General features: G+C 37.2%; 1 protein-coding gene across 6 annotated transcripts in view; it reads right to left on the reverse strand.

Annotated features, from left to right (window-relative positions):
- CCSER1 (coiled-coil serine rich protein 1) overlaps window positions 1-1,860 on the reverse strand; it is a 572,831-nt gene extending 570,971 nt beyond the window's left edge. For all 6 annotated transcript variants that reach the window (XR_003526446.1, XM_027636005.1, XM_027636006.1 and 3 more), the window contains exon 1: window positions 504-1,860. Coding sequence is in view for 5 of the 6 variants with exons in the window: in XM_027636005.1 (XP_027491806.1) it covers window positions 504-1,818 (1,315 nt within the window). In the remaining variant the exon portion in view is untranslated. The remainder of the gene's footprint in view (window positions 1-503) is intronic.
- Between the last annotated feature and the right edge of the window lie 12,625 nt (window positions 1,861-14,485).

Here is a 14,485-nt window from a genome sequence, read left to right on the forward strand (position 1 = left end):
CCACTCTAAGCTACTCCATAACATAGTTGAACAGGGAAAGAAAGACTAGTAATTTCAAAACCTAGATCAATATAAGGTAAACCATGTCATTTTTCATAACCAGACTACAAGAAGGTTTATTTCTCTGGTGATGTTTCCATCCCAAATTTCATAATTTGTACGAAGTCCAAAATAGGCATGCCTCAAAAAAATCCCAGTTTCAGCCTTTAACAAGAGTCAAGAATCAATACTCTCTTTCTTAATTCGTTTTCTAACACAAGAAAGCATAGCCATGAACAGCAGTGATGGGTGTTCGCAAACTGTACAACATCAATTCAAAAAAACATAGACTTTTTGTTTAATTCCTACAATTTTGGGAGGCGGACACAATTCGTAACTTTTTTAATTCCTAGCTAGCTCCTGCAAATGTACAAAAACACTTTATGACCAAACAATCCCAACAGAAAAACTGAGACCAAAAAAATCCCCACCAAACTCAAAAATAAGAAGACTGCAAGACATACCTTTAGGATTGTTCATTTCATAACCCTGCTGTGTTTTAAAGGACTGAGGTTCAGAACATGGAACGCTCTTAGACTCCGTTACAGGAATTGGGTCTCTCATGTGCTTGGACGGCATTCTTTCATCTCTGTCCCCAGTCAACCCTCGTGCCTTTGGAGAGAGTATCACTGGTTCTTCACTATGCTGTAACACAAAGGTTTCTAAATGTGCCTTGTCCACATTGTTTTTTTCTATGTGCCTGGCATCATTAATATGCAGTCCATTGGCTTTCAACAGTACTTCTGCTTGATTAGCAGCTGAGGTTTTGAATAAGGTATTAGATCCAACAGTACATGAGCTCGCGTGACTCGCAGGAGATACACCAGCAGAATGGACAGTACTTTCCACAAAATCCATTTCCCTTGCAGGAGCAGCATCAGGATTAAAGAAGACGTGAGAGGTAGAGACATCATGGCCAAAATCCTCTGCGAGCAGTGCACCAGGTCCACTGCTGGGCAGACCATCAACCTCTGAAACAGAATCCTCCGTCAGGGCAACAAAGTCAGAGGGGGTCTGGGCAGCTGTGAGGTCAGCTGAGAGCAGAGGGGACTGCAAGGAGCTTCCCATGCACTCTGTAGTCTCGGCTGAGCATGGAGGAGAGGACTTGGCAATCACAGGTTCGCTTTCCACATAGGATTTAACTTCCAGTAAGCACCTGGACTGCTGCACAGAGGTAACTGACTGACTCTCTGGAACTGGTTTGGAAAATTTGTAGTGTGATGAAAAAGATTTAGTGAGAAGTTTTCGTGTGGACTGTTTGACAGAATATCGGCTCTGCTCCTCCGCAAAGCCCGAATCATCACCCTCATTCTTTCCAGAGCTTATGCAATTTATGAAGACATTTTTATTAGCTGAGGGTTCCTTTCCCTTTTCAAAATCATCTGTTAAAGACCTTGTTATCTTCTTGCTACGTGAGCTGCCAAAGCCAACTGAATGTCTTCCTCTGCTTTTTATGTGCTCCTCTAAGCTGAGTTTTTGAAAAGTGCTGAGAGAGGACTGGGCACCATTTGAGATGTTAACATTTTGATTAGCTGAGTCCTGCTTCTGCTCACTCCCTTTCTTGTTATGAAAGCTAATGGAAGGAGTGCGGAAAATACTCCGACGCTTTCCTGTGCTCCCTGAGCTGGAGTTTGTGCTGGATGGAGAGGAGGTGTGGGCACCAATGGCATTAGCAGAAGAAGGAGAGGAAGGAAGGGAGTCGTGTCTCCGGCTAACACTTCTCCTGAATATTGGCAACCGAGATACTAGAGTCGATCGTCTGGATCCTGAGTCCCCCATCAGGGCACAAAGTGTCCGTGGCTCCTCACGGCCAATAAACTAACCTGGAATCAGAGAAAAAAAAAAGGGGGGGGGGGAGATAAATAATTCAGCCTCAAAGCCCACTTGAACAAACTCTTAAGTCAGCCTAAATAAATGAGATGTCAACATCAATTTTGTGTATAGCTGTAAGTTACTGTATATGCATTACTGAAGACTTCTAGAATTTCAAAGTGATGTTCAATAAGCAGCACTGAAAACCCAGCAACTGAGGAAAGATGTGGCTCAAAACATTCCACAGATGAAAGATACAGTTTTATATATGGTATTGTACAACACAGATCACAGTGGGTAATACCATAAAATCTAAACGACAGAAGTTATACAAGAATATCACCCAAAATGTCCTTGTTTTTGTAAGTTTTTAGAACAAGTTGTCTTCTAAACTGTAAGTTTTCTTAGAAAATATTTGATTCTTCATCATCTGAGTAGAACAAATCATTATTTTGTGTTTCTAAATACTCAGATTTTTTCATGAAAGAAGAGGATTTAAATTTTCCAATCTTCATTGAACTTTCAGTTGGATTTTTAATTGCCTCATGTGCTCCTGCTAAAGGCTGCTTGTATCGCTTTGCAGCAGAGAAAATGACAGCACTGCAGTCCAGCCAAAATATGCACCACCAAAAATTCTTTCTAAGAAACTGTAAGTTCTGGGAATTTATTGTCAAAACACAGGATCATGTTTCTATATTTAAACTTTGATGTTTCCTTTGAACACTCCTCTAAAATCCTCCCACAGCGTATTTGCTTATAAATGGCTAATTTTTCAGGGTTTTTTTGAAATTATTGAAAAGTGTGTCATACACAGGCACTGGGCATTTTTATAAATATTTAAGCAATAAAAACTTATTTTGACCAGCACCACAGATGTACTAGAAGAACATTAATCATTATGAAATATATACCAGTTCTATCTCCTTTTCGTTCTCATTATAATAACTCATCACTGCGAAAGACAGCACCACAGAGGGAGCAATAAAAACATGTACTATGTAATCAAAAGAACAAGAGAGGCTATAGGTATAATGCCCAATCATAACTTCATGAGCTGCTGGATTCAGCATACAGAAATAAAATCCAAGTCATTTACCTAAACAATGTTTGTCTGTCAAGTGCAAAACCAAAGTAATTCATGTGATGAGAAATTTGTGTTATGTGGTCACAACAAGGATCTTAACTATACAGATATAAATTTATGTAGTGTATATATACACACACACATATATATAAAATGGGAACAGAATATTTAAGCAGTAATAAAACCACATTTCTAACCGTGAAAGACAGTGTAAAGAGTAAGTTCAGAGACTGTTTCTGACTAGATATCAGACTGTACGTAGTGTTGTTAACATTTTTTTTTAAATGCTAGTATGGCTGAACATATAATGCCAAGCAGCCACACTATTCACAAGCACCAGGAATCAATAAGCAATTTTGTACTTTAAGATGGGAGAAACAGCTTGGGAATAGTCACTAAGTGCTAGAAGTCACTGGTGATCTCTGATGACAAGCTAAAACCCAACCTAGACAATACCCAGGTTCTGTGATTGAAACCCCAATTCGAATTCAGTCTGACCGGGGCAAAACTGACAATACAGAACCCCACAGAGTTATCAGAAAAACTTTACATCCACCAAATGAACTAATGCACAGAAGCTGTTCCATTTCCCTGACAAGTAAGAAAGTCTGAATTTACACCACTGTGTAAGAGCAGCTGCAGAGGTGACAGTGCAGAGAAGCCAGGGCCCTGTGAACTCACACAGGGGCTGGTGTTATACCAGCTTGTTCACCTGTCCACAATTCAGCCTACTGAAAAGGGGCTTTTGAGAGCCACACGCAACCTTCTCCACCCTTCCTCCTACAAACTTCTCTTACTTCTTTAACCACTTTAGGACCTAATTGTTTTGGGTTTTCTTTGCTTTTCTGGACATCTACTTGCAGGTATACTGATATATATGGATAAGCACACATACACAAGAGATTGTGAGGGTTCTCTCTTCTACTGTAAGCACAGATCATAACTGTCAAAGAAAAAAAAAAGACTTCAGAATGCAGTTTTACAACAGCAGCAGATGAGTAAATTATTTTTAAAATACGTTAGATCACTACAGACATTTTATGGTCAGACAAAACATTTGCTGCCATCATTCTCTCTCTTGCCCACACCTTAATTGTCAGTTCACTGAAGAACAAGTCATCCTGGCTTATAATTGTGAAATTCTCCAAACTGAGAGCAGAGGGAAGCAAAAAACTGAGCAAAAAAAAGCACATACTGTAACTTGCACTGGAAATACAAAAGCTGTGTCTAAATAATAACAGAGATTATTTCTAATTATTGACCGGTGAATAAACGCAACCTTAGCTTTCCAGGTGGTAACAAATACACTGCCTCAAACTGCAGATAACAAAATGGCATTTATTCAGTCATTATTCCTTTCTTGTCTCTTGAAGGAAGAGCACAAATAAACTGTCAGAAATTCTCACCCATAAAATATGAACTAAGTATAAGATACTGTTTCTTCTATCTTCTTCAGTAGCTATCAGAGGACATTTCTTAAAACATATACATCCATGTATATATGCATACAGGACTGCTTATGTGCATATATATAGTTTGAATACTTTGAATTTTGTGGATATATTAGTAATATTTTTAATATTATTCTCACATACCATTTATTTTATATACACAAAAACACATTTTGCAGCATTAAACTGCCAAAGTTGAGCACTGAGTTAAAGTCACAACTCTTCTACTTGCAACACAGGGAAAAATAACCTGAATTTCAAGATACTAGTACCCCAAGACACTAATTAAATCTTATCTTTTATCAATTTCTTTAGCTTATTGCAGAGGAGTTATAAACATATATGTCTTACTTTGCTTATATGAGCAAAATAGGAAGTGTTTCCTTTCAGTCTCCACATTTGACATAATTATTTGTGCTTACAACTTTATAGCAGTTAACTCTTGCAGAGTGAACTTCACTCCAGCTACATCTTCTCTACAAAATCATTAATGTTCTCTAGCTAACATCCTTGTCCCTACTACATTATTCTTAAAATCTGAAACAAAGGAAAAAGAAAACAGCAGAGAAAGTCACCTCTGTAATGGTATTATGTCATTCCAGACACCTCTTTCAAATTTAAACTGGACAACAATTCTGATCCTACACAGTCAATCAAGGAACTAATACAAAGCTCTGTGTAACATAAATTATTGTGCCTTTAGAATACTAACAAGAAGTCAAGTAAACACGAAGGATCGAGGACAAGTGACAGTCCAGGAAGGCTTCTGTCCTATGCAGGGCCAAGAGTTGGACTCAGTGATTTTGATCTGATGGGTCCCTTTCAACTTAGTATATTCTATGATTCTAAGACTGTCAATTAGATCAGGCTCCTCGTTTAGGACAAAATATATTTTGCATCATTATCACATAATGAGAACACTCAAGAAAATAGTCCCAGTATTCTGTATGGAGGTTTGAATCTTGGTCAAATACAGAATCATTACTTTGTAATACTTCCTAATTCTAAAATACAGCTATTGCCTGAAACTGTTTACTCAGTGCTGAGGGAGACAGACATTCAAATTTTGCACTTTATGGAATGGATTTCTGATGCACATTTTTGCAGCTGGTATTACACAAGATAGAGTTCAATATAATGAAGAAAAATGAGTAAACTACTTTGAAAACAACTGCAGCCAGAGTAATAGTGGGTTATTTTAGAATCTGCACTTCCTCATGAGCTTGGCTACAGCTCAGTTGCTGAGCTCCTGTGCTCAAAAACAATGTAAATTATTAAGTGTGAACAAAATATTTTCCCTTTTAGTGGCAATTTTAAAAGTTAAGCAAATAGAAAGTTTTCTTTCATGTTGGTCTTCACAAAAATGCTGGAAAATGCAAATTAATCTCAAAAATACCTTACAGTTATGTATTTAATTGCCAGAGAAAAACCAGGAGGTCAAGTTTTTTTATACTTGGGGTTTATTCTTTCCCTACAGGAGATCTCTGGAGGAGCCATCCAGCTATACAATATTAGGTCTTTATCTTGCCTACAGCAGTTGTGTGATTATGGAAAACACGAATGTACAGGGTAAAAATTACACAGGTAGCTCTGCATTATGCATATTGCTGTATCTTGTCAAAAGAAACAAACTATTCAACATTCAGACAGTGAATGTAACTGCAGAGAAAATCCACAAGATTTAAAATAAGTAAAATTATCAAAATATTACACCAATATCTCCAGAGGAAGTTACTCCTCCAATCTACCAGCTGAAAAATAAAACTCAGTACTTTTTATTTCAGCTTCCGCCGAGCAGTTACTCTCACAAGTGTGCCAGAGTGCAGTGCATTCAACATATACCTACTCCTCATGCTGGTGTTTTTGAACCCCAGTAGATGGAGCCATGGATCTACTTTTTCAATGACTGCAAGTAGGAAAAAGTAAGTCAGTGCCTTTCACATTTCTCATTGCCTTTGAGGCAAAATTTAGGAATTGGAACTATTTGTGAATTTTACCATTATCATAATTACAAGTACATAACAAGAGATAATATATGCTTATTCAACACTGCAATGTGAGTGCAAACACTCCCTTTATGAATAAACCAACCTGTATTTTTCAACACTCTATTTAAACAACGCTCTCCTAAAGATATTCTCCTTTAAGATGCACCTCCTAGAAATATCAAACAGTATCTTTCACACAAAGAACAAAACTGAATTAGCTATCAGAGTTTAAACTGGGAGATGACATGTCATAGCTGAAGGGCCTCAACCTTTAATCACAGCAGAATATCAATATGCATCTGCTCCCTACCTCTGCTCTCCACAACTGCTACAATTTTTAGACAGCACTCATAGTTTAAGGATGATGACACATTTTCTTTATTGCTTTGAATCAGGAACTGTATAATAAAGCAACAGACACAAGACTAACATGTAAATCTGCGAATATACTCCATTCCTCAAGGGAGCATTACCGTACAGCAGGAGGCAAGGACCATGTCACACACACAGTCTCTGTAGACTAGCTGGCTCCAGACTCACACAGAAATGAAATTTACCCCAGGATGCTACAAATACCCACAAAACCACTTCAAAATAAATATTTTTAACTGGTGAGTCAATAGAAGTCCTAATGCAGCTGATGCACTCATAAAGAACAGTCCTTTAGCCCAACAGTGAATATCGTAGCCTGTGACTGCCACCCGAATCATTAAGCATTTACTACCTTGAATACAGTTCTAATTTTATCCCAGTATTACTTGTCTCTCTAGCATGTTTGTGACTGGGTTTTATCTGCACAGCTCCCAGAGGACACTATGTGTGCACAATCCTGTACATGAGGAGAACATAAGAATCTAAAAAAGCCACTAAAATACCAGTTTACATTTAAAACAAAAGCAAACAAATAAGCACCTGCATATAAATAGTCAGGAGTTTAGCTGTTACCAAGGACAATGTAACTGAATTAATATTAATTACTGAAAATATCAGCAAAGCCAAATACCTGAACAACAGAAGGCACTAGCTAAGAAAGGTGGGATTGTGACAGTGAAGCAATCTGGTTTTGCAAATTAAACAAGTGAAACTCCTCCTAATACATAACAGTTCCATTTACTTTTGAGAATAACACTCTTCTCTTCCTTTCCTTGTGCACGTAACCCTTGCAGCATCATACAGAGCTCAAGAATGTATTTTGTGGAACAGCAGTCACAGTCAATTCTTGGTGTGAAATTTCCAAGCTACTACCATGTCCCCACTTGCTTGCAGCTTAATTTTCTAAACAGTCTTTATAAAAAAAAAAGAACACCTAATACAGGGAGCTAGACTTTTAAAAGTTATGTATGTCTATACACGCACACACATACAACTCTACACTTTTTCCCTCTGTACTGAAAACCAATTGTCCAAAATAGATTTTTCATATTTCGCATCAGCTTTTATATATTTGGAAAAAAAAAAAAAGAATCCAAACACTGAGCTATACTAAGTCAAGACATGTTTCTTTTTAGTTTCCTGTGTTCTGCACCCCAGGCCCAACTTTATTTTCAAACACTCCTATGCTTTCAGAAAACAACAGAGGAAGCAAGCAAGCAAATTTGAAATAAAGTCTGAAGCCACACATATATATTAAAACCCCATCTCTGATTTTGACTAGACTTGTACCAGTTGAATACTCTGATTTCATATATCCTTAACTGCTATTCCCAGTGCTGAGATTAAATTAGAGGTGTAACAAACATACAAAGATGACAGCTGGAGATAAGTTATCTATATATCCTCTTTAGACTTTAAATTAGCCAGAAGGCAAATGTTAACATAAGACAGGTCACACACGACTCAGTCTTTCCTTCGTTATCACTAGGTATTTAAATTCATCCCTCTTGTACCAGGTGAACTTCAGGTTTACTAAAAGAGAACAACAGAAACTGATGTCTAGAAATCTAGAGGTCACAATTCACTCCCATTTAAATCATACCCTACTTCTAGTGTTGCTGTTGTTAATTGTGTGAAGAAGATAAGCAATTAACTTTCACACATTCAACAATGAAACACAAGAGAGGTCAGAAATGGGGTAAGGACCATACCACAGTGAAGCAGAAGTCACATTCATGTAACTGTGTTTTGGTGTGTTGTGCTAAATTTTTAATAGAAGAGAAACCAGATCTCTTACCTCTGTCACTTATCTGAATTCCGGACAAGTGTGCAATGCATTTCTTAAAAATTTGGTATTCACAATACTTATAGTTTAATTAGAAACAGTTACAAGTACGAATAATAACCTGGAAATGCAAATATCAAAGAGTACATGCTTGCTTTGTGATTCATATGTCAATGGCATCCACTCCCCTGATTACCATTCCCGAATGTGCTTGTATGCACTGCATTATTCACTTTTAACAAGTGAAGTGGACTTACACAGGTCCCTGAGTGCACATGGAAATTATACCATAATGGGACAAAAAGAAATAGGCTAATTTTGAGACATCTTTGGTGGACATGGAGAAGGCAGTCTAGGGACTAGGAAGGATTCAACAGGATCAAATAGCATCTTTCTCTCCCTTCACATCCTTCTCTCCTCTCACCACCATTCTTGTTGTACATGGTAGTGTTTTTATGATGTTTAGAGACAATAGAAAATTATGTTCTAGTAACACTTCAAGAAAAATAATTATGTTTGGACTTCACACTAAATACTAGTATTTCATCATAAATACAGGATATGTTCATATATAGACAGCGATTTGACTTCTGGTTATATTTTATTTTAACCAAAAGGGAAAAGCAACCTAGAAAGAATCATATCTTTTCTTCTTTCATGCATGATAAAGAGGTGTAAGATGCCCACTAGAGCACTAACTCACGTGCACGCTGAAAAACAGATCTAGCATTTGCCTCAGCCCAGGACATAAAGAGAGGGAAAAACTCCTTGCCAGCCATTTGCTCTGGAATTCAAGTGGAACAGATCACTGCTGCACAAGACAGTTGGTATTCTCATGAGGAAAATACCTGGAATAACATAGCCCTAGCTCTGTATCCATCGTGCACTGTTCACTGCATAAAATTTGCCAGCAGAGTGAAGCAAAGCATCAATACAACTCCCACAGGTATTCAAAGCATCTCTATCAGAGCCCCTACAAAAAAGCTGCCAAAATTTCCTAAAAATATTCTGATGACTCACAAGACGTCATAAAGGTCTCTAAAGCATAATCCATCTGATTTGCACAGTTAATAGTCAATTCAAGCTCCACTTTAATGCGCTCCTACTAAAATCTGCACACCTCTTGCTCACCCCATGGAACCGTCTTGTAACTCTTTCAGCACTACACAGTCCCAGCAGAACTGCGAGTCTTTGTTCAGTGCTCTCCTGTGTCTATGCCTCTTGTCTTCCTGAATCACAATTTCAATGTCATCAGCAATTTATTTTTTATGCTAAAGTTTCCTGCACATTTCCAAGTCTGGTTGCTTTTCAGTCTCAAGTGCTGTCTGCTTCTGCTGTGTATATGGTAACCAACAAGGGCTGCAGTCATTTATTACCTCTGTCACCAGTTCAATGAGTGACCTTAATGGCATTAAAAAGGACCAAATCCTCATCGGTTGTAAATTCAACAGGCTCCAATGAAGCGAATCATGCTGACTTAAGCCATTTGGCCTTTCATCCTTATAAGACTCAATCACCCAATCTGTAATTCTTCTTTAACTCTTGCAGAAGCAATACTTGGACATGCATGATCCAACTGCTCCTAGTACAGACTCACAACTTAAGTGGATGGAAGCAGGGTTTTCTTCATGTCTTTTTTTTTTCCTGACTAAGTACAGAATCCCTTAATGGATTATAGTGAAAACTGATAAAACTCTAACAAACTGATCATGCAATTCTGAAGATCCATAGAACACTTGTGCTCCATTCCTACTTCTCCCTAAGCGCCTTAGAGCTGCTGTTGGAAAGAGAGTACCGAGATAGAGAGACCCATGGTCTGCCTTACATTCTCACACTGAAAAAGGCTGGGCACTAAGAACTCTTTCAGGAGATCCAGAGAAGTGAAAGGATTTTAAAAATAAAACACACAAATGTGGCTAATATTATTCTTGAAAGCAAACTGTGAAAGCTTTGCCTAACATAGGCAGTCTAATTTACAGATTGGTCTCTTGATTAATAAAAAGGTAATTGTAGTACATCACTGTTGCAGCTGTTGAATGTATTAGCACAAAATAATAAAACAGCAACAGGAGCAAGAACGCTCTTTTCCAAAGTCCTCTAAGCTCAACAGAAAAGGACAACAATTCCCAACTCATGCCTTAAAAGAAATCTGGTGATGTAAAATGAACTGATAATCCTCAGACTGAGGATTCAGACTGACTGAGACATTTCAGGCAAGCTACTCTCAGCTTAATAAACTCTAATGAAAGGGAACCACATGATTCCTGTTCCCTGCAGTTTTTGCCACACATGAGATGCATGCCTTGTGGGGCTGAATATTAAATACATTCATAATTACCATCCCCAATATTGTGTAATTTTGTTATTTTAATTGCAAACTAACTACTTTTGTTTCTTTATATGTTAATGTACTCCACTGGACACTACTTATAAGAATACATTTTTAGGAATCAAGTGTACTACATTTAGAAATAAATTATGATACTTATCACATTCTACCTAAGACTTCCATGAACCTTAGCAAAGACTCAGGTAAGCCCCCTTTTGCTATACTATAAATATAGTTATATCTAGGTTAGATTTATCAACTCATTTTCATCTGTCTTCTTGCCAGTAAAAACAATGAAAGACGAGCACTCAAGACAACTCAATATATTCATATACTCAAATTCTAATTGCAAGTTGTTAATCAAGCAATAAAACAGAATAGCTCACATTTCTGTGGCAATGAGTATAGCACACTTCAGGAAAATCAAGTGCTATAGCAGTAATACCTAGAACCTCGTATACCAAGTTTGCCCACACACAGTAAAGAACTGCATTTTGTTTTGAAAACTGAAGGTTAAGAAGGTCTAAGCATAAAAGTGATGCCCACAAAACAAGCACAGAAAGAAGTAAATTAAACCAGCTTGCAAACTCTGAACTGCCTAAACAGAAAAAAAAAAAAAAAATCACAGAAGTTCATAAGAATTCTAGAAAAAATAAACATCTAATTTAATTTGTTTAGGAACCAAATTATCTGGAAATTCAGAGCTAGTAGTCACAACACAACACCAACTTCCATTAATGTTAGAATTCAAACCCAAGTTCAACATAGCAAATTTACAAAAAGATGGTATATCACAGTTTCCATTTACTCCAACTACTATATAAATAGCCCAGTGTTAAGTGAAAGAGTAAGGGTCTTTGAAGCCATCAGCTTCTGATCAGAAACTCAGGGAAGAAAATCAGCTCACTTTTCAACCTATAAAAAGATAAATGCCTAGAACAGACAGTTAAAGAAAAAACAGGTGGAAATGCAAAATAAATTTTAAGAATTAATAAAAGAGACAAAGATGGAAAATAGAAGTCGATGATAAAACCACGTCCGAACGAGGAAGAGTCCTAAAGTCATCCTGATTTTTTTTTTTTTTTTAATTCCATTGAAAGATATATCACAGAAGAGTTCACTGACTTACTCCATGACATTCTCTCACAGCTGGTCAAACTACCTGGAACTTAAAAAAAGGACCTTCTGAACAAGCATGTTACAAGGTTCAGTTTATCTCGTGCTAATTCACAGATGTTAACTAACTCAATTCTGCCAAGCACTTAAGCACATGCTTGACTTGGAGAATAATCTCATCCCTATTCAGTAAAACACTTAAAAGCACACACTTCTTTCAAAACATGAGTGGTCCCATTGACTTCAATGGGACATAAGCACAATGTTGAGTGCTTTGCTGGATCAGTGCACAGAGATATAATTTAGCCCCCTTCACTGGATGATTTGGATACCCTGTCTCTTGTCATTTCATAATTAAAAAAAAAAAAGAAAGGTAAAACTAACTTTAAAGGTAAAACTAACTATACAGTAACTGTAACCCAAATTGTCCTATTCTGAATGCTTTTTAGGGTTATTGTAAAAGCTGAAATGAATTCTTTTACATTTTATACACTAAGAACAAACAAATGCATTATTTTCTCAAATTTATGCACAAGCCTAATTGCTATGCAGGCACAATTAAGAAGATCTAAGAAATGCAAAACCAAGATACCATATGGTTCTCAGTTCCAAAAATCAGCGACATAAGAGAAGATTTCACACACTTGTGTGTGAACACAAAACTCTGATTAAAAGACAGCTAAATACAGCAGGTCTCTATGCTTGCCTGAGTTTTTTAAATACAGTTTTGAATGCATTAAAGAGGTGTCAAAAAACAAGTCTGGGTATTTCCCAATTACCTCCATCATGCTTAATAAGTAAACAGTTTGCACAGTAATCATTTAAAGGATAATAATTTCACATCTAAAAATTGATTTACAGGCACGTATTACTCCATTATATACTTATGAGATGCCAACATCTGTATATCCCTGACCTCTGACTCTACACAGATTTGAAGTTTCACTGATTTAGTTATGCTCTTTTGAGATAAGTGAGATGACCAGTTTTGCACACTGCTCATTTAACACAAGCACATTTTGGTTGCCTTAGTAGCACTGGTGAGTCTGAAGCTGCATGGAGGAGACACCAATAAACAGGAGGGAAAACTCAGAAAATTAAGGTGGTTCATCTCAGTTACTATGTCAGCGCTCACAACAGAGCAACCAAAAGCCCACAGCTAGAAGTTTCAGATGGCTTTAACTTTTAGCTCATGGTAGTATCTATTCATGACTTACTCCATCATGTGTAAGCTCTACAACATTAAATAGCAGTAGCGTTTCCATACTTTCAAAGTTGCCTACAAATATCAGAAAGCATGTTGTGGATACACTTGTACAGTCTCAAAGCTGTTGCAAAAGCAGTTATTCATTCAAAGGTCCATTCTTTTTCCGTGGCCCTCAAGTGATCAGATAATAAAAGTCACACTCCCACCAGCAAGCATTATTCCTACTGCGGTATGTATTACAAAGACTGGCCTTTCTCATTATAAGGGCTTGCTTTATCATAGTCAATAATTTTAGCTTCTTCTGCTTAGATGTATCTCCTTCAAAGTGGAAAATGTCAGTCAGAAAGTTTTGTTGCACTTGAAAGCGAAGCCAAAAAAGATTCATTACAGTCAATAGCTCAGTGTCCAAGTGGATATCAGTAACAAGTCACATCCCTCAAGGATGGGACCAACGTTATTGAGTATCTTCAGCAACAACACAAGACAGTGGGATTGAGTGCACCCTCAGCAAGTTTGTGGATGACACCAAGCTATCAGCTGCAAAAAGCCTGCTGGAATAACTCCATAAAGCAAGAGACACAGCATACTAGTGTCAAACATAAATTCCAGGTGATCACCAAAGGTATCCCAGAACTGATATATGTAGCTCCAGAAAAGTCCCTTAATGATCAACACAAAAATGAAAATAAGCCAGTGACATGATTCAGATTCTGCACACTAGGAGGGAAAACATCTTCTGTTTAGAACTGCTTAACACAGCTGCTGAGCCAGGCCCTCCTACACTGTAGCACAACATGTGAATGTATTCCCAAAACACAGCCCATTTACATCTGAATACTAAAACATCTACTGATCTCCATGTATTCTAATTTCCACGTATGCCTTGATCTTTTTATTTGTTACATAATGAAGCTTTCAAACTGGAACAAACTAGTAAGTAAAGAGCCAGAACAAGGACATTTAAGCTACTGTTATTACCAACTTCTGTGAATAAGAACTCTTGTTACTACGCAAAAAGAGCATACTTGCTCAACAGTGAATCTCTTTGCATATTTGCTCTCCTCATATTTTCATGAATTTATTTCTCCAGAAATGGAAAGTGTTCCTTGATTATTTTTCTTCAGAAAAAAAAAGACAGAATTATCTAACCAAAACACTCTACTATTTGTTAAATACAGAAACGGGGTATGTTCTGTTAGAAGATGGAAACTGCAACTAAAATTCAAGTGTAACATCGCTGAATTCCAACAGTGGTAGTCAGATTAAGCAACCTTATTTAAAGCATGTTCTGAACCCTGGTA

Source organism: Corapipo altera, unplaced genomic scaffold (genome assembly GCF_003945725.1).
Source record: "Corapipo altera isolate COAL_440 unplaced genomic scaffold, ASM394572v1 22b, whole genome shotgun sequence".
Classification (NCBI taxonomy): domain Eukaryota; kingdom Metazoa; phylum Chordata; class Aves; order Passeriformes; family Pipridae; genus Corapipo; species Corapipo altera.